The sequence below is a fragment of the Gopherus evgoodei genome, chromosome 10 (assembly GCF_007399415.2).
Source record: "Gopherus evgoodei ecotype Sinaloan lineage chromosome 10, rGopEvg1_v1.p, whole genome shotgun sequence".
Lineage (NCBI taxonomy): Eukaryota > Metazoa > Chordata > Testudines > Testudinidae > Gopherus > Gopherus evgoodei.
In genome coordinates, this window is record NC_044331.1 from 27,710,741 (window position 1) to 27,731,553 (window position 20,813).

The following is a 20,813-nucleotide window of genomic DNA, read 5'->3' on the forward strand; positions in this document are numbered from 1 at the left end:
TCTAAGCACACCACTTATCTCACACACACAATTTCAGGCCTTCTTTGTATGTCAAAGCAACAAAAAGGGAACAAACACAACAGTTTTCTCCTTTGCATGTCACCTTTAACAACTAATTGATGTTTCTTTATATCAATGTACTGATTTTTATTTTTCCCACCAATGAAAGAACCATTTTAAGGATAAACCAGACTTTAAAATTAGGAAGCAAATTTCTGCACTGACCAGTGGTTTAAAGCATCTAATATAAACAGTTTTAACAAAATTAATTTTGTAACAGCCCTCAAGTAAACTCCTATATTTCTACTGTATTTTCTTTCCCATCACTGCTGATAACCAATATATGAGAAGCCATGTCCCCTTAAATTAGTCCGCTATGTCAAACACTGAATTGAAACATCACAGGGCTATAATGAAAGACCTGGCAATGTGAACATTAAGATTGCAAGAGCACTGAAGAAATTAGGTAGGAGGACAATTATAACTGACTGTTTTTAACATGAAAGTTTCATAGTCAGCAGATAGTTAAATGACAATAATTCTTTTAAACAAACATTCCTCACATTCAACGGATATGTCTGCAACAACAGAATTACTTACTCTTATTCGTTTCACCATGAAACTGATGTTACGGATTCCTGTGAAATCTGTTGACTGGTAAATTGTGTCAATTGCTTTAACATGACTGGATATCTGTTAATCAGAAAGAGACAAGCTGAAGTGTTTTCAGTCAAAAAATGTTTTCTACGTATTATATTACACAAGAAAACTTCAATGCAAGCATCTTCACGTGCAAATTAACATGCAGCATTAACTTTCACTCATATGTGACAGGCGTTTTTAATAAAAGTACCCATAATGAATAATCAGTGTACACCTAAAGTAAATGACATAGTTCAGGCCATAAAAATCCTAGATATTCCCTATTGCTAAATTAACTTTACTCACCCAGTACAAATAATTGGAAACAATGATATACACCACTACCCTGATATAACACGAATTCAGATATAATGCGATAAAGCAGCGCTTCCGGGGGGGGAGGGGGGAAAGAGAGCTGCGCACTCCAGTGGATCAAAGCAAGTTTGACATAACGTGGTTTCACCTATAACACGGTAAGATTTTTTGGCTCCGGAGGACAGTGTTATATCGAGGTAGAGGTGTATTTGTTTGTGACAGCCATTTAATTCCCCCCTAACATCAAAGTATCCTCAAAGGATTATATGATTTTAAAGAATGATATGCTGGAACAGTTTTAGACAAAATTTAATTGTAAATTGTCACTGCACTTTATTCTATTTTTACTAGAAAGCAAATATGAATACAGGATAAAGTTTTCAAAAGCACCTAAAAGTGACTTAAGAATTAGAGTGACAGAGGGACTTCGGTGCCTAATTGTCACTTTAAGTGGGCTTATGTCCAATATTTAGGAATCAATTAGATCCTCGAAAACACCCATTTAGCTGGTGTCTAACAATGAAGTCACCTAAATTCCCACACAAGTTCCTGCCAGTGGGCCTGCACAAAACTGCTTAAGTCTTGATGCTACCAAAGCAGCTTGATGCCCGCCCTAGCTTGCACCTAAACACCTGTGGGCTTCTCAAACTAAGCGTTCCTCTGCCTATTTCACCGGGGGGGGGGGGGAAGGAGGGGACAATCTATTAGATATGCTCAGAGCACACCTAAACCATGAAGAAAAAAAAAAAAAAAAAAAGACAGCCGGCGTTGACCAGATCAGGAATTTGGAAGAATGGGAAGGGTGGATGTGTGTCCAATAGTCTAATGGTTAGGGCACTCACTTGGGACGGGAGGGACCCATCTTCAAATCTCCACTCTGCCTGATCTGGAGCAAGCACTTGAATGCAGCTCTCTCACATTCCAGGTGAGTGCCTTAATTCAATGTATCCTGTTGAAACTGCTCCACTTTACATAGATAGATATTCATTGGACCAAAGATTGACTGTAAAGCCCAGTGCACAACTCCACGAGAGGGTTCACAGCTATGAATGCTGAGCTGAAATATGCATCTAACTCTGGGTTGGAGGGAAATGCCTAACCACCTTTATGTGACAGGGCCTAAAGCCCACCCCTTTCCTTGGTATTTCCTACTGGCTAGCTTAGGCAGCTGCCCATTCAGCTTGTTGCTTTTCTGAATCCCATTCTTAGGCACCTAACTCTCACCATGCATTGCCTAAATTGGGGGTAAGGATTCCTACTGGGCAGCTGGGCGGGTAAAAGTTTAAAAGTGTTGCACTTTGTGGACTCAGGAGCTCAAGCCCCGTTTTCAAGAAAAAGAGACATAGGCTCTTACGTCCCACTGACTTTCAGTTAGGTGCCTAATTATCTAACTTGCTCTTGAAAATGGGACTAGGGAACTTCTGAAAACGTTACCCATAATGAATTGTAGCGGTACAGTCTAATGAACTAATAATCTACATTATATTAGATGCAAAAGTGGGCTGTGAAGCTATCCAACACTTCAAGAAGTAGTAACATATTACCTATATTTTTCAGCAAACATAAGAGGAACCAAGAAAGTAAGTTTCTTAGCTAGGAATTCATTGAAATAAGTGAAGACTGTCTACTTTTGGTTCCTTCCTACTGCTTCTCTGACTATCTTGCCTCTACAGGAGTAGGTCTTACTGGACACGTCTATACCACAGCTGGGAACATGTGTGCCAGCCCAGGTAGACAGACTCACAGTCACCCAAGTTCAAGTCCTCCTGACTCCTTGGGTTTGCGCTTGGGTGGCTAGCCTAAGCCACCACCTCTGCTGCTATGGCAACACTGCTTCAGCATGTTAGCTCCAGCAGAGATAGTATGATCTGTTTACCCAGCCCAGAAGGCATGCTCCCAGCTGCATTGCTGACATACCCACAGTCATTAACTGAAAGTTCTCAGAATTTACACTGTATACCTTTCCTCTTGAAATGCTAACATATTATGTTTTCAGACTTTCATACAAGTCTGACATCTCCAGAAGGAACTATTTTCTTAACAAATTATGAGCTTGGGGCCTGATTTTCACAGGTGCTGAACATCCCTAACTCCCATTAAAGAGAGGTCCAAGTGCCTAGCACCTCTGAACATTGGGCACTTGGTACGCTTGTGGTAAGGCAATGAGAAAGCTGCCTTAATAATGCCAGGATGGCAGTAGCAGATGAAAAAGTGTATCCAGACCTGAACATGAAAAGCACCATGATAAAAATGCATTCATCTAGCCTATTCTCCCTTAAAGAGAAAAAGAACAGACTCCCGAAATAGTGACTAAAGGCTTTTAAATACCTGTGCAATCACAGCTTCCCTTGTTCCATAATGCTTATAGAATAGATGATCAGTCTGAATGTAGAGCTGACAAGTATTTTTTTCAGCTTGAGCTGCACGTTTTCTTCTTAAAAGCTCTGGACCATTGATGTTATGTTCTTTGTAGGGTTTCTATAGATACAGAAATTAGAAAGTAACAAAGCATTAATTTTGTACATATTCTTTTATAATTAAGTCATTTAAAAACACTAATGCCTTTTACATGAGTGCAGTATTCTTAAGAGAAAAACAGATGAAGAGCTATATTATCCTATTTATTACATAAAAGTTTCTTAAATCTTGAACTAGACTAGTCTTCAGGTAGGTCATCTACTTCATAAGCACACTTTACTCGTAACTCCTCTGTGAGCTTATCCCCGTAATTTAGAATATAGCCAACAAAAACAGAGAAGTTTTGGAACCATCGTTATCATAGTAATTCTATGCCTTTAAAACCTAGGAAACCATAATAGAAAACTATGTAGCTCTCTGCAATGGTGGATAAACACCACAAATCCAATTTGTAGATATAAAAATCAATTTTAGGAGTGTTTCCTCACCACAACAAAAAGGTTGTTTCTTAGAGTAGTAATGATCTGAAGTGTTATTAATTTGAATAAGCTGAAACATTCCAATATGTGCTTGATTGTGTAATGAAGTATTACCAAACAGCCAGAATAACACATCCACTATTTCTGCCATTCAGAGCACTGATAGCTAACACATTTGCCTTAGCAAGCTAGGGCCCTACCAAATTCGTGGCCATGAAAAATGCGTCACGGACTGTGAAATCTGGTCTCCCCCAGTTAAATCTAGTCTTTTGTGTGCTTTTACCCTATATTATACAGATTTCACAGGGGAGACAAGAGTTTCCCAAAATGGGGGTCCTGACCCAAAAGAGAGTGATGGGGGGGTGCCCGCAAGGTTATTTTACGGGGGTCATGGTATTGCCACCCTTACTTCTGCACTGCCTTCGGAGCTGGGCAACCTGCAAGCAGCAGCTGTTGTAATTGTAGGGATCCTGACCCAAAAAGCTGTTTTGGGTGGGGGGGATCGCTACTGCTACCCTTACTTCTGCGTTTCTGCTAAAGGCAGCACTGCCTTCAGAGCTGGGCAGCTGGAGCGCAGCGACTGCTGGTTGGGAGCCCTGCTCTGACGGCAGGGCTGCCATCAGCAGTAGTGCAGAAGTAAGGATGGCAGTAGGAACTGCCCCCCACCCCCTCAAACTCCTTTTTGGGTCAGGACTCCCTACAATTACAACACTGTGAAATTTCAGATTTAAATTGCTGAAATCACAAAAGTTACAATTTTTAAAATCCTATCACTGTGCATTTGACCAAAATGGGCCATGAATTTGGTAGGGCCCTTATTTATAGCCCATCATCATTTAGTAGGTCATGTCTACACATGGCAGTTTTGGGGAAAAAATCCTGCTGCTCCCAACACTGGATCCAGCTGCACTGGCTCAATTGCACTAGTGTTAGCAATTTCTTGAGCCACAATGTAAATAGGGTTTTGGCTGCCAGTGCTGTTTTCAGCAGAGCGTCATCTAACCACTGAAGGTAAATCTATTGGACAGCTCTGAAAATAGTCATGATAGTCGAAACTGTCCACACTAGGCATCAGGACATTCCTAACACTGGAAAGAAAGTTTTTAGCTAGAGACAAGGATTTAGAGCAAATCCATAATGTAAGAGATCATATGGTAGAATCTGAGATGGATACTGTCAGCTTTGGAAGACTCAATTTAGGAAGCTGACTTATTAACTAAGACAATTAAAATAAAAGTTGAAAGCACTGCAGCATAAGGGACCATGGGTGCAATTCTCAACAACATTTTAGTGACTTAGCACAATTCTCACTGATTTTCAGTAAGACTGGCTCCTAAAACACTAAAGCACTTTGCAAATCCCATCTGAGCAGGCCTGTTGAAAGTAAAATTAATTTAAGCCATTAGCATCTGAACTAGGTTTTACCCTTCAAGGACAGAAAATGAATGCAGTTTTCTTTGTGGCCCTTTCCAGAATATGTAGGGAATGAAGAAAGAGAATGTTTTAAGTGTAATTAGCTGTATTTGCAAGATTTCCTCACTGACAGCTCCAAAAATATATTAACATATATGGTGGAATATATTAAAGGAAAATTTTAGTGCTTATTAAAATGACACACAAACCATTGTCTAAACTAAGGCATAGTCCAATGGAAGAAAGAATGAGATTACAATTATGTTTAACATTATATGAACATGTAGTTTTACAGAGATTATGGTATTCACGTACTAGTTTGCTCTGTGCTGTTTTTACTAAGGGTGGAGTGAAGGTTCTTTTTAAAGAAGGCAATGTTGTATTTAAGAAGTACAACCTCATCTAATTTTTAGCCTTTTTTTAAGCTAAAAGGTTCTTGAAAGGCAACACTCAGATATGTATCTGCAGCCGTAAGAGTTTCATTATCAAGTTTTGTCTTTCAGAACTAATATGGAACTTGGCAGAGCAAAGGACTTGGAATGATTTTCTTTCTTCCTGAGGTCTGCAGGAGTGGAAGCCCTCATCCGTGCATTGCCTAATATCCACTAAAGAGTATTTTGCCTTTGCTGAAGATATTAAGGTTGTTAGGAGGGGATTCCCTCCTCTGTGCACATTCTAAAATATGTAGGCAGTGAGGGGAGAAACTAGGAGACTAAGGAGATTACAAGGGACAGCACAGAGGGGCAATTCTCCTCTCCTTCCTGTGGATCCCAAGGTTCTCATAAGGAACACCTAAACTCCTGTGCATCCTAGGAGAACCAAAGAAGTAGGGTTCCACATTGGGTAAATTTTAAGTGCCTTTCCACTCAAACTTCCATTGCCCGCTGCAGGCATTCTGAGGCTCATTTTGACCCCACACCTACTCCACTCATGTTCTTAAATTTGCCTCTGGAAGGTGCTCAGATTCCAAGTGATGGATATAGTACAAAGAATCTACATGTAACAAAATGAACTTCGTGCAGACATAAGCAACTCCTGGGTCCGCTCAGGCCTGTAACCAGTGGATTGCTCTTCAAGAGCCAATCCCTCTTCTCTCTTCCAAGAAACCTTAGGAAGCTGGTTAGTCTTCAGTGGGTTAAAGCTGAATTGCTAGTCACCAGACAAAAACCAAACAAATAGGCTCTTCAATGTCACTAACTTTTCAGTTCCAAGGTTGCTTCTACACCACTGTTTGCTTCTACACCACCTAAAATCTGCAAAGCCTGACTTGTAACTGAAACTCATTTACAACCTTAATTATGGAGTGACTACTGCTACTCTATAATACTGTAAAAATAGTCCAATAACTAAGACCTTGAGATAACATCTACCCAGACCTCCGTTCTGTACTAAAAACATTCTCAACTGAAACCCAAGTACCTGTGCACATATGCATCTTCATTGACCCGAACATAACATATATCAACCAGGATTTATACTGTACCTGTGTTCAGGAATGTAGACTTTTGGACCTAAATTTAAATAGCCTTTTGAAATATAAACAATTTAAAGACAGGAAAATGATTTTTCAGATACTTTTGTTAAGCTGGAGAAGTCCCCTAAAATTTTATGGGCAACTTTGACTGGGGGGCAGGTGAGGTGGGCCAGGAAAAGAATGAAGGGATACTGGGCACATGCAGAGGAGCAATATCAATATTTAATTTTCATTTTATCAATAAGATCCATTATACCATGTGCTGTACCTGTGCTGTTGGTTCCTCTATACCAGTCATTTGGTACTTCTGCATTCTTTCAAACACAGAACGATCTGCACAACCTCCTTGTGGTCCATATTTATGAGGATACTCTAAAATGTGGGAAAAATTAGGTTATTTTGATTTTTCAACTTCTGAATATTTGTTTAAAATTTACTTTTATGTATAAAATGTGAAAATATCAGATAGATTAATTTTCAATTAGTGTCAAACATTGCTCACTTGATACTTCAAGGAAAAAATCTCTCATCTTCAGAGATTGCAAATTGAGTATGCAACAGATCATCTGAATTTTTTCCTCAGAAGCATTCCCAATAAGCCACCAACTTAAGTTTTTTTCTTAGCTTTTTTCATACAAATGAATTGTGACACTTAAAATAAATAAAAAAAAATACTAGAACATGGATAGTTTTACAATAAAAAATAAGCTTTAAAAGAGTGAACTGAAGCATTTACCTGACCAGACTGTTTAGGATTTTGATTCTACTGCAAGAGCTAATGACATCATTGGCCATGAAAGCAGTATTCCTTATATTACTTTGGTTCTAATGATGTCATGAATTCTTGCTGAAGAAAGGAAGACCGTGAAATCAGGTCCTGGTAGGTAAGAGGAAATTATCTTATTACTTGTTTTAAAATACTGGTCATTTTTAATTCTACCCAAGGCATTCTGTTAATGTAAAGTAACAAGTGTTGGATTTTAAAATCCTTCAGTTCACTTCTGAACTTTCTTACTATACCGGAGCAAATTTATTCTCTCACCAACCCACAAATTTAAGTCTCAATAACATGAATATGACAACAAAACAATCACTAGTGACTACTCAACGTAACCTTAAAATTAAACATATTCAAATATATCTATTTGCTCTTATGGGAAATGTATATCTTATATGAACGAGGCCACATGTAGAACCATTTTCTTACTAATTATCAGAATTTTACAAGTGGGTATTATATCTTTTTACAAAGGAAAATCTAAGGTGCAGAAATTCAGTGAGTTGCTCACAGCTGCACAGTAAATCTGTGGCAGCGATGGGAAAAGAATTCATGTCCTAATTCCCTGTCCCATTTTCCAGCAACTGGACGCGTTGCCTGAAGATTGTGCTATAGTGTCCCAAGTTGAATAGTCTGTAGAATATTTACAGGTTGCACAAGTTGTATTTTAAATTAAAAGAACCTTACAAGTCATACGGTATTTTAATATTTCAAAAGACTTTCAGAGCTGTTGGGGAACAATTAAACATCTTGGCCCTAGACTGAATAAGTACTTCAAATTGTAATGGTAGGATTTTCAATGATTTATGAGCATTGCTGCTAAACTGAGCAAAAAATCTCCAAAATCCCATGTTTGGAAAATATAAGAATATGCTGATATTAGGGCATGTTCTTCCCTATAAATTTCTAACTCAAAGAAGAAAAATAAAGGTTACGTTAAGTAATTTAGGATACTATTTTGTGATGTAGAAGAACAAAATGTATGAAAACCCAAGTGAACAAGGGTTCAAATTGGAGAACACTAGTCCAGAGACTGAGATGATTGTGAAATGGAAAGCTTCTCAATACAACAGAACTTGGTAACTTGGACCCCTATCTGTTCCATTTTATTTTGTGGGATATATGATCAAAAACTGTAAATGACAATGATTCTGTCTGAAATTTACAAAGGAAAAAACTGATTAAGCCTACATTGGCTGGACTCATGCCTCAGTTTCCCACCTTACAAAGCCATTCTGGTTTTATTGGGTGTATCAGTAAATACAGCTTATTGGTCAGAGTCTTTGGCAGAGTGTAACCATAAGTTATGTCTACAGTGGGAGTGCTTTACTGGTCAGTACAAGTATGCTAGTATATTATACCAGCAAAGTGCTCCTAGTGTGGAGGCTGTTTACATCAGCAAAGCTATGATTTTATTGGTACAGCCTATTTTACACCCCCACCCTCAGCAAAACTCATATTGGCAAAACTGTACTATTATAACTGCATCTACACTTGGAGCTTTTGCCGAAAGAGCTAAGTCAGTACGAGATCACACATGGAGGGGACACAATCAATAGAGCTATGTTGCTGAAAGTCTAATGTAGACATGGCCACACTGTGCTTTAAAAAATGAAAATTTTTTGGGGAAGCTGAGGGAGAAAAGCAAGATATAGAATTACAATAATCTGATTGTTAATGGAAACTAAGTTACAACTGTTATAAAATTCAAAGTCTATTTCTAACTGCACCATATCCCTAGAGTAGAGAATCCAGACCAATGCCACAAAACTAGTTTGTTTTCTGGAGCATAAATCACCGATACTCCAAAGCAAATAATAAAGTATTTACCCTTATACAATGTTGACTAAACAAAAGCAGTTTGTTTCAACAATTTGAAATGCAAGATGGCAGTGTGCTCCTGTTCTAAGAGAAAATGTTCTTCCTGAGATGAGACTAGGGACATGGTACAGTACAACTGTAGGTGGCACCCACTACATGTGCAGTAGCCACTTCACAGCCTACAAACGGTGGTATTTACTACTTAGAGAGCATGTTGGCTTTTAAAATAGGAATAGAGAAGAGAGGTGGGAACCTTATGGGAAAAGGAAATGTAAGAATGGGAATATCCTCTGCATACAAAGGAAGTGAACAGTGACAGACATGCCTCTAGGACAAGGAATACTATTATCCAGACAATGAGCGTGAAGAAATGACATTTTCTTTAAACAGCAGCTAACTCCACAGTAAGCAAGAATGCAGTGCCTAGGCTTACTTCTATAGATTTCCTTCTAGAAATTCAAGCCACGGCCATTTATTGTATAATTAACTTCGTTTTAAAACAAATTTTGAAATTTGCAAATTTCAAAGAAAAATACATTTCTATCCACTTGTATTAAAATTCTATTCGAATGTTTTAAATGAATTCAATAAATCATTTCAGGGAAATGTACAATTTCCTATTCCATGGAAACAAACATAAGATGGGAGCCTTCTCTTTCAAATCCCAATTCCTGATGTCAAAGGATCAAGTCAGGATGAATGTTGGAGTCAAATGGAAGTATATCCTACAGAGAACTCTAGTTTTAAAAGACACAGTATTCTGAATAAATTGTGAATTTAAATTAAATCTTAAACAGATATGTATGTAACAATAACCTTTTGATTATATTTAATTATCAGCATAGATCTTTTTACAGCTAACGTGTTCCTGAGTTAGATATTTGCAGCAAGATTACTGCGCTACTGAATAGCTGAGTGAGCTTTGTGTAGTCTGCACGTTTCAAGAATACTGCTTTTCAAAGTTAGGTTGAGAAACAGCACTTTTTTATTGATAAACAAGTGTCCATTAGTTTAATACACTGTTAATACTGTAGGATCTATTGTCCATGTGTCTTTGGAAAATATGGCTGCATTACAAGAACGTCTGGAACACTTGTATCTTCTTTTCAATGGAATATCACAACTCAGAACAGCAATACTTCGTTTTATGGGAAAACTTTTGAATAGACAAGTGCACAATATTTATATTTCTACCCAGCCTGGGCAATAATCTGTCTGATGTTTTATTGTTTAATACTGCCAGTTGCATATTTGTGAAAGAGGAGAATTGAATTTACAGGGAAACTTTAAATAGGCTGTGCCTTAAATCCAATTATGTTCATAATCAGCTTTAGTCACATGATGTAATGAAGGTCACAAGTTAGTTTTTGTTGCAAATCTAATATCGGCAAAGGTTATCGTAAAGTATGTGTCTTTTAAAGGTCCTTAAATACAAAAGTTAGTAGGCAGCCAAAGAAAAGATTGAACAGAAAAAACCTAGTATTTCATTTTCTATCTTAGGATTTGAGGTGAGCACTTAAACCCTAAAAGAAAAGTTAACACTAGAACACACAGAAATTTACAAAGCCACATAATAGTACTTTTGCTGTAGACCCAAACAGAGAATATTTTACAATACATACGATTTTTCTGTTAATCCATTGTCTATGACTTTAAAGCATATGGCTAACAAGCTTTCCTTACCCGAGAGAAATAGTGTATGTAGCACACAGACTCTTAAGAAATAGTTTTTATATAATGTGTTTCATGTTGGGAGATTTTAAAACAATTTTTCCTCTATCAAAATGAAAACTTTCAAAGATAAGCTATTTGATTTGTGGCCCAGTCCCTAAATATAAAGATTACTGTAAAATGTCTTGTTTGCAAGACAAATGACAACACTAGTCATAAGTTCTCCAACTTATTTTTTACTTTTACTGATAAATGAATGTTCAGTGGCTGGCTGTTGCCAGGGTCTTTTAAGCTATTTTTCACTTTTGGTAACTTTCTGTAAACTAGTGACAATGTCATCACAAGACCTTTTTTACCTCAATTAGGCATGTCAGCTCTCTCATAAGTGCTCTTATGTTCTGTATTTTTTATATTTTTTAGAGAGGAGGGGCTGAGACTTAAGCTATGGCATGCAATAAACCAAATATTTTTAAAATTGCTGACTTAACCAGGATTTTTTCAAAAATTAATGCTAGTTTAGGAGGATTTTATTGGACTAAGTTGCCTGGCTCCAAGATAAATCTCGGACTTGAATTTCTAGTGAGCTAAAGGGTGACGACCAATAGAAAGTGATGACCAACAGTACATGTGTACCAGCAGATTTCACATACACAACCACTACACAATCTTATTGCCATTGTGCAAAGGTGCCAATAGGGACCCCTTCCTGAACCAAAACCCACTCATTGGCCACCACAAATCCAAATCAGGACTCTTGCTCATACAGTCCAACAGGACCTTCAGTGCGGCCTGTTCAGCAGCACTGATAACGAAAATAGTGTTTAGTGGGATCGGTCAACAATGACCTGCCTTTCCAGGAAACAAGATCGCAGTTTAAGAAGCTAAGAATGTGATAAGGGATTTCCTAGAGTCTGTTTCCTGCAGTTTAGGCAAATAGTTCTCACTTCCAAAAGAATGATACAAGAAGTTGGTATCTCAAATGGACTTATAAGTTTGTGGTTTGTTTTTTCTTATAACCGTAGCATTCTTTTCAGAGATGTAGAGACCCCTTAAATCAGTATTTTTCTAGGGTTTCTCATATCTGAATATGGGGTTTTGAAGTCCCATGTTCCAAAAAGCTTTAGAGGACAAGAGACCCTTTGTGCAGTAGCAAACTTAAAGAGGTTTAAGTGATATCAAAATATAACAGACATACCAAAGCCATATTAGCAGTGTAGCAAGACACTGACTAGCTGATGGTGCCTACCATCTCTACCAAAGAAGCTGGCTTGAGATTCTGGAACAGCTGATACCACATCTGCAGTCAGGAATTTTTCAAGCTGTCTTTACTGTAGCAAATGCTACTCAAAATGAAGATCCTTTCTAGGATGGTAACTTTTTAGAGAAAATTTGCTGAGATGAGACCAGAACTTTTCTAGGACCTTTTTCTGCTGGCTGTTAATTGTTCAACTGGAATATTGACACCAAACGAGTTTGGATTAATTAGTATTCTTTTGATAGACATATGTACATTCCAAAAACAAAAAATTATTAGAATGTATGGCTATGCTAGTATTCAGAGTAATATAGTCTCAAACAGAACTCATATCCACTTTAAAAAAAAATCAGTGGCACTACACTTCTGCTATGCAAGGAGCGAGGCAGCAAGGACTGCCCATTCATTTCAGTGCAAGCATTACTCTGATCTTGGGGGATGAGGAGGAGGTGCCAGAACAGCCTGTGATGGTGACTGCTAAAGCAGTGATGCTTCCTTGAATCACAATGGCTTAGGCAGTGCTTCTCTGATACTTTTAAACTCCTTTGTGAAGCATTGCTCCCTTCTGGTTCTCCAGTTGTCCTGAAATAGCCCTTGATCCTAGCTCCAGTGTTCGCAGAGCTGACCAGCAGAGGAGCATGTGCCTTCACCAAAAGGAAAGTTCAGTCACCTCTTCCAGACCACAACTTTCCAGTAAAGTCAAGAAGGGCATCTGGACCTCTACAATGAACCTGCACTGGATGTAAATAGGATGATCTTCTGGCCAAAGACTTGCAAGGTAATACGTTGAACAATTGTCAAACTATTTTCCCTATTCTCCTACAAGTGTTAGATATTTGAAAAAGAGGCCACACTAGGGAACTTTTTACACATCCTTACATATGATCCCTTTAAAATCCCTACTCTCCTCAATATTTAGTGAGGCCCATAACACTTTACATGTAACTAGGAGGCAGAATAGCTATGAAGTGTTAATGACATTAGTAACCAGGGATGTTTTAAGTGAGAAATCTATTTTTACTCTGTCAGAATACCAAGGCCATGTCTACATCTAAAATTTTGCAGCGCTGGTTGTTACAGCTGTATTAGTACAGCTGTATAGGGCCAGCGCTGCAGAGTGGCCACACTTACAGCAACCAGCGCTGCAAGTGGTGTTAGATGTGGCCACACTGCAGCGCTGTTGGGCGGCTTCATGGGGGGTTCCGGGACCGAGAGAGCAAACCGGGAAAGGAAACCAGCTTCGCCGCGGTTTGCTCTCTCGGTCCCGGAGCCAGCCAGCAAACCGCGGGGAAGGAGACCTGCTTGCTCGGGGTTCCGGGACCGAGAGAGCAAACCGGGAACCCCGCGGTTTGCTCTCTCGGTCCCGGAGCCAGCCAGCAAACCGCGGGGAAGGAGACCTGCTTGCTCGGGGTTCCGGGACCGAGAGAGCAAACCGGGAACGCCGCGGTTTGCTCTCTCGGTCCCGGAGCCAGCCAGCAAACCGCGGGGAAGGAGACCTGCTTGCTCGGGGTTCCGGGACCGAGAGAGCAAACCGGGAACGCCGCGGTTTGCTCTCTCGGTCCCGGAGCCAGCCAGCAAACCGCGGGGAAGGAGACCTGCTTGCTCGGGGTTCCGGGACCGAGAGAGCAAACCGCGGCGTTCCCGGTTTGCTCTCTCGGTCCCGGAACCCCGAGCAAGCAGGTCTCCTTCCCCGCGGTTTGCTGGCTGGCTCCGGGACCGAGAGAGCAAACCGCGGGGTTCCCGGTTTGCTCTCTCGGTCCCGGAACCCCGAGCAAGCAGGTCTCCTTCCCCGCGGTTTGCTGGCTGGCTCCGGGACCGAGAGAGCAAACCGCGGGGTTCCCGGTTTGCTCTCTCGGTCCCGGAACCCCGAGCAAGCAGGTCTGCTTCCCCGCGGTTTGCTGGCTGGCTCCGGGACCGAGAGAGCAAACCGCGGGGTTCCCGGTTTGCTCTCTCGGTCCCGGAACCCCGAGCAAGCAGGTCTCCTTCCCCGCGGTTTGCTGGCTGGCTCCGGGACCGAGAGAGCAAACCGGGAAAGGAAACCAGCTTGATTACCAGAGGCTTCCTCCTTCCACGGAGGTCAAGAAAAGCGCTGGTGAGTGTCTACATTGCATTACCAGCGCTGGATCACCAGCGCTGGATCCTCTACACCCGAGACAAAACGGGAGTACGGCCAGCGCTGCAAACAGGGAGTTGCAGCGCTGGTGATGCCCTGCAGATGTGGACACTCTCAAAGTTGCAGCGCTGTAACTCCCTCACCAGCGCTGCAACTTTCTGATGTAGACAAGCCCCAAGTGTAATATCAGTCTGGAGAGCAAGAAACCAGGTCACTCCCCGCACTCCCTTTCCCCTGTTTGTTAGTAAACAGTGCTATGAACTAAGCAATGTATGGTTAAATAATTAAAAGTACGCTGGATTTAGACACATGGTTCCTCACTTGAAGTGATTTAAGAAAAACTTCAACAATTTTAAAATTTCTATTTATAAAAGTTAAACCTGTATTAAAGGAGTAGTTTTTTTTTTCTGAATTATCAACCACTCACATTGGATTCCCATAACACCTTCAAAAATATTTTTATCTACAAGATGGTGATCACAAGTAGTGGGCACAGAAATGTAAGTTGTAATTAAAAACACAATTTGTAAATTTGGATAAATTTATTCATGGTGAATAATCCTACCTTACCAAAATATGGACTCACCAAAACAGGTACAGAATTTAAAAAAAAAAAAAAAGATTAGAAGTTAATACACAACTTCTCCAAGGCCTTGAAGAGGCCACCAAAATTTCCACTTCCTTTGACTTACTGTAAAAGATTTATGAGCAGGCTTTCCCTTCCACAACTAACCTGAGTAAACATGCAAGTCATTTTGTATTTAATAATGTGACTCAAGAACATATTATATAATTCACATATTTAAATAAAGAGTTCCTTTGAAACCCTCAGTGTGTAGAAGAACTAGTTTCCAAAACTAATCCATCAATGAATGCAACTAATTTGCATCATATTGGCACTGAGTTATAAAACAGTTTGACTGGGAGTGGCTCAGGAATCTGAAATCATTCATTTTGTGTTCAAAGTCATGAATAGAAGGCAGCCTTCCACTGGTCACCACATCCACTGTAACTGACAAAAGCCTTCTTATAAAGATGACAATATAATCCCCATTTACAAAACCCCCCTTTTGTTTGACTACTGAATAAGACTTCATTGAGATGCTAATCATATGTTGCATTATGGTTCCTGAAAAGGCTCTAAAAGTACATTGTTTTAAAAGGCTCAAACACGGCTGACCAAAATATTCCATCTTAAAACAAAAAGATTCCTCCCACACCCCCTCAACCTGCTGAATTAGCACTGAGAGGCTTTTTTTTGTTGCTTCACCAGTATGAGCTGCTATGTCTATCTGCAAATATTTCATGAGAGTTAGATGCAGTTATAGATTATACAGCAAGAAGAACTAAGATGTGTGCTCTTGTTTTCATTTTAAAAAGTTCTACAGAGTCTGTTTTGTTAAACTACAATCACAAACAAGATTACATATCTAAGACAGTATGCTTTGGAAGGTGTCTCGCTGAATCATTTTGAGGTATCTTAGTAAGCATTATACATTAATTTTTAAAATATTACAATGTACAGAAGCCCTGAAGTTATCCTAAAATGATATCAATTAAAAATCAAAGCAAAATTAAATAGATAATGATGAAGAAACTCTTTCCATTCTAACAGAAACTCAGGATGACATTACAACAGCAGCCTCTAAAGCAGTGGTCTCGAGCCTTTTTACACCCAAGATCATTTTTTTTTAATCCAAAGGCAACCCAGAATCTACCCCACCCCAACCCCCCCTCCCCTTCTATCGCTCACTTTTACCAGGCTGGGGCAGGGGTTCGGGAAGGGGTGCGGGCTCTAGGCTAGGGCCAAGAGGTTTACAATGTGAGAGGGGGCTCTGGGCTGAGTCTGGGGCAGGGAGCTGGGTTGCAAAAGGGAGTGAGGGGTGCAAGCTATAGGAGGGAGTTTGTGTGCAGGAGGGGCTCCAGGCTGGGGCAGAGTGTTGTGGAGCAGGAGGGAGTGCACGGTGCGGGCTCTGAGGAGGAGTTTGGGTGCAGGAGGAGTATGGGGTGCTGGCTCTGGCTGGGGGTTAGGGCTGGGGCTTGGAGTGCAGAAGAGGGTATGGGGTGCTGGCTCCAGAAGGGGGCTCAGGGCTGGGGTGCAGGAGGGGGTTTGGGATGCTGGCTCCAGGAGGGGGCTCAGGGATCCGGGTTGGAGTGTGGCCTCACACTGGGCAACAGGTGCAGTGAGGCTAAGGCAGGCTCCCTGTCTATCCCACGCTGACACCGCTTCCAGAAGGGGTCTACGCGCTCCTGCGGCGGGAGGCACATGGCTCCGTGCGCTGCCTCTCTCTGCAAGCACCGACTCCGCAGCTCACCCGGCCACTGGTGCTGCTCTGCCACCCTCTTCCCCCGTCCCCAGGGCTGCAGTGGCCGCTTCTGGGAGCGGTATGCGGCTGAGGTAGGCAGGGAGTCTGCCTTAAGTGGCAGCCACACTGCGCTGCCGCCAGAGATCACGATAGACTAGAAGATCCTCTAGGATCGACCAGTCGATCGTGATCGACCAGTTGGCGACCACTGCTCTAAAGTCAGACATTTTAAAATCAGCAGGTCAGGACAAGAAGTAAACAGGAGCCGTTACAGAGCTGGCTGAGGAGCTATTTTCAATAACTCTTGGAACACTGGGGAAGTTCCAGAAGACTGGAAGAAAGCTGATGTACCAATATTTTTAAAAGATTAACAGTATGACCCTGGTAATTATAGATTTATCAGCCTGACACTGATCCCTGTCAAAATAATGAAGCAACTGACACAGGACTGTGGAAAATAGATCTTTTAAAACTTTATATATTTTTGACAAGATTATAAATTTGGTTAATAAAGCAAATAGGGAGTCAGTATCTGACATAAAAACTAAAGCTTGAGAGCCCAAGCTACAATGCCCACACTGTTATTTTTAATGTGCTAGCTTGAGCTCCAGCTGCAGTATAGACAGCTACAGTGTAGACCAGGGGTCGGCAACCGATGGCACGCGAGCCGATTTTTAATTGCATGCGGCTCTCTACTGGGACTCCGCATGCCATTAAAAATCCAGTCAATGCGGCAAGCTGCAGGGTCCGCGCTCCCCAGCCGGAGCATCCGGCCGAGCGCAGCAAGCCGCAGCCCCCTCCTCTGACTTCCCCCGGAGCCTTGCCACCGCACACACAGTGCTCTGGGGGCGGGGGCTGCGGCTGCGCGCTCCCGTGGGCAGCTTTTGGGTCCGTGGAGAGGGAAAGACACTCCCCACTCATCCAGAGCCCTGCCACCTTGCGCGCAGCACTCTGAGGGGTGGGGCGGGGCTGCACGCATGCACGGCTCCAGACGAGCGGGGAGCCTCATGGTAATGGGGCCGGGGGGGTTGGGTAAGGGGTGGGGGCAGTCAAGGGACCAGGGTGGATGGGATCCTGAGGGGTGGTTAGGGTGGGGGTCTCTGGAGGGGGCAGCTAGGGAGCAGGGGGGGTTAGATGGAGCATGGGAGTCCCGGGGTCTGTTAGGGGGCATGGGGGTGGATAGGGGTCAGGGAACAGGGAGCAAGGAGGGTCTAGGGGGGCAGTTAGGGTGGGTGGGGGTCTCTGGAAGGGGTGAGGGGGACAAGGAGCTGGGGGGATTGGATGAGTTGGGAGTTCTGGAGGGGGCTGTCAGGAGGTAGGAGTGTGGAGAGGGGTTGGGGCAGGCAAGGAGCAGGGGGGATTGTATGGGTCCAGAGTTCTGGGGGTCCTGTCAGGGGGCGGGGAGTGGCTGGATAGGCATGGGAGTCCAGGGAGTTCTGTCTGGGTGCGGGGTGTGGTAAGGGTTAGGGCAGTCACCGGACAGGTAGGGGTTAGGGTCTTGGGAGGGCAGTCAGGGGACAAGGGGCAGGGAGGCTTAGATAGGGGGTGGGGTCCCAGGAGGAGGTAGTTGGGACAAGGAGCGGGGAGGGTTCTGAGGGGGGCAGTCACCCAGCCCTCTGCCTTGAGCCCTGACCCCCACCACACACACCAGCCCTCTACCCTGAGCCCTGACCCGCGCCACAACCCCAGGCCCCTGCCCTGAGCCCTGTACCACCCAGCCCTCTGCTGACTCCTTCACGCCCCCCATGAGCCCAGCCCTGACTCTGGCACCCTCACATATACCCAGCCCCCCCTACCCTGACACCTGCACCCCCCCTCACATGCCCCCAGCCCTCTGCCCTGACTCTTGAACCCCCCACATCCCATGCACCCTGCACATCTCCATCCCCACCCTGAGCACCAAACGGGAGCTCCTGCACCCCCACTCACATTCCCACCTGCACCCCTCACACCAAATGGGAGCTGCCCAGGAAAGTGCTCCCACACCCAAACCTCCTGCCCCAACCCTGAGCCCCCTTCCTCATTCTAGCTCCTCGCCAGACTCTTCACCCCTAGCCCTGTGCTCGGTCCACTCCCACCCTCAGCTCAGTGCAGAGAGAGGAAGAGAATGGACCAGAACCAGGGAGAAGGTAGGTACCCACTGTATGTGGGCAGGGCCGGGATCCCAGACAGGCAGCGGGCTGAGTGGGTCCAGTAGCCAGGATCCCAGCTGGCAGGAGCCAGCGGATGGAACCCGACTGGCAGTGGGCTGAGCTGCTCAGCCCATTGCCGGTCTGGGGTCCCAGCTGCTGGCCCCGCACAGCCTGCTGCCGGTCTGGGGTTCTGGCTGCCAGACCCTTCCTAGCTGGGGTCCAGGCCACAGGCCCCACTCAGCTCATTGCTGGCCTAGGTGAACATAACCCGAGACCAGCAGTGGGCTGAGCGGGCCAGTGGCGTAAGATCAACATTTTAATGAAGCTTCTTAAACATTTTGAAAACCTTCGTTTATTTTACAATACAAGACTAGTTTAGTTATATAATATACAGACTTGTAGAGAGAGACCTTCAAAAAAACATTAAAATGTATTACCGGCACGCGAAACCTTAAATTAGAGTGAATAAATGAAGCCTAGGCACACCACTTCTGAAAGGTTGCCGACCCCTGGTGTAGACAAACCCAAAATTTAATTGTGAATAGGGTAGTCATCAAGTAGGGATGTTTCTAGTTGGGTCTCAGTGATGTCCTGGCCCTATAACTACTTAACTTTATTATTAATGTGCACAAGGAGATGATGCAAATGCTCAGAGAGTGATAAAGGAGAAAGGTCACTGCTACAAAGCAATATGGATCACTTGGTAAGGTTGAACATATTTTATATGGCCAAATGTAATGTTACACATTTAGATCAAAGAATATAGTCCATACTTGCAGAATGGGGGACATTATCCTGGAAAGCCGTGACTGAGAAAAAGGTATGTGCATAGCAGCAGATAATCAGCTGAACACCAGCTCTCAGTGTAGCATGTGTGTCCAAAGGGGCTGCCACTAACGTGATCTTTGGATATATGAACGGGAAATCTCAAGTAGGAGTGGGGGAGCTTATATTACCTCTATTGTGTTGGTGCAATCACTACTGGAATGCTCTGTCCAGTTCTGGAGTCCACAGTTCAAGAAAGATGTTGATAAATTGAAGAGGGTTCAGAAAAGAGCCATGAGAATGATTGAAGTATTAAAAAACAATGCCTTACCTTATAGCAATAGACTCAAGGAGCTCAATCTATTTCGTTTAACAAGAGAAGGATAAGGGGTGACTTGATCAGTCTGTAACTACTCATGTGGGAAATGAAACTTTGATAATAGGCTCTTTAAGGTAGCAGATAAGAGTACAGCATGATACAAAGGCTGAAAGTTGAAGTTGGACAAATTCAGACTGGAAATAAGATGTACATTTACAACAGGGTAATTAACCACTGGAACAACTTACCAAAGGTCGAAGTGAATTTGGCATTTTTGGCAATTTTTAAATCAAAATCAGATGGTTTTCTAGAAGATATGCTCTGGTTTGAACAGGAATTAATTCAAAATGTACAGAAGTCTTAGGGCCCGTGTTATACAGGAGGTCTGACTAGATAATTACAATGGTCCCTTCTAGCATTACAATCTATGACCTTTGTAGCTAGTATTTTCTGCACTTCCTCATCAACTGAAAATTCCCCTCAGAACTGTGCCCCAGAATGCCAGATGCTGGCTGTTACTGCACCTTTTAAAGTACCAGTCTGAAGGAGTCTGAGAGCCATATATGCAGGGAAAGCTGTTGCTTTCCACATGGCTAAATTCGGTATTTTTCTTACATAATTATATGAAGCTAGGAGCACTTTAATGTGAATTTAGATTACTCATCCCTCCTTTTGGATACCAAAGAACTTCACAAGAAAGCATAATGGCCAGTATGTGACATTTTAACAAGCTCAAGGGAAGGCTTTATGTTAACTTTGCAGGAAAGATCTCCACTAATACACTAGTCTGGCAACTAGAGGGCTAGTCCAAGAGGCCAAGTAGCAAATGAAAAAAAACCAAAAACAAATAAAAGTTTGAAGTGGGGTAAGCTTTGTGCCTGCGCTAGATTCCTTTCATACCATAACTGCACA

The 20,813-nt window shown here is 42.6% G+C and overlaps 1 protein-coding gene across 2 annotated transcripts in view; it reads right to left on the reverse strand.

Moving 5' to 3' along the window:
- The window catches only part of ADAM10 (ADAM metallopeptidase domain 10), a 111,074-nt gene that overhangs the window by 33,971 nt on the left and 56,290 nt on the right, over positions 1-20,813 (reverse strand). For both annotated transcript variants that reach the window (XM_030579024.1, XM_030579023.1), the window contains 3 exons: positions 7,010-7,113; positions 3,286-3,435; positions 601-693 (listed from right to left, as the gene is read on the reverse strand). In XM_030579024.1, coding sequence (XP_030434884.1) covers positions 601-693; positions 3,286-3,435; positions 7,010-7,113 — 347 coding nt within the window. The remainder of the gene's footprint in view (positions 1-600; positions 694-3,285; positions 3,436-7,009; positions 7,114-20,813) is intronic.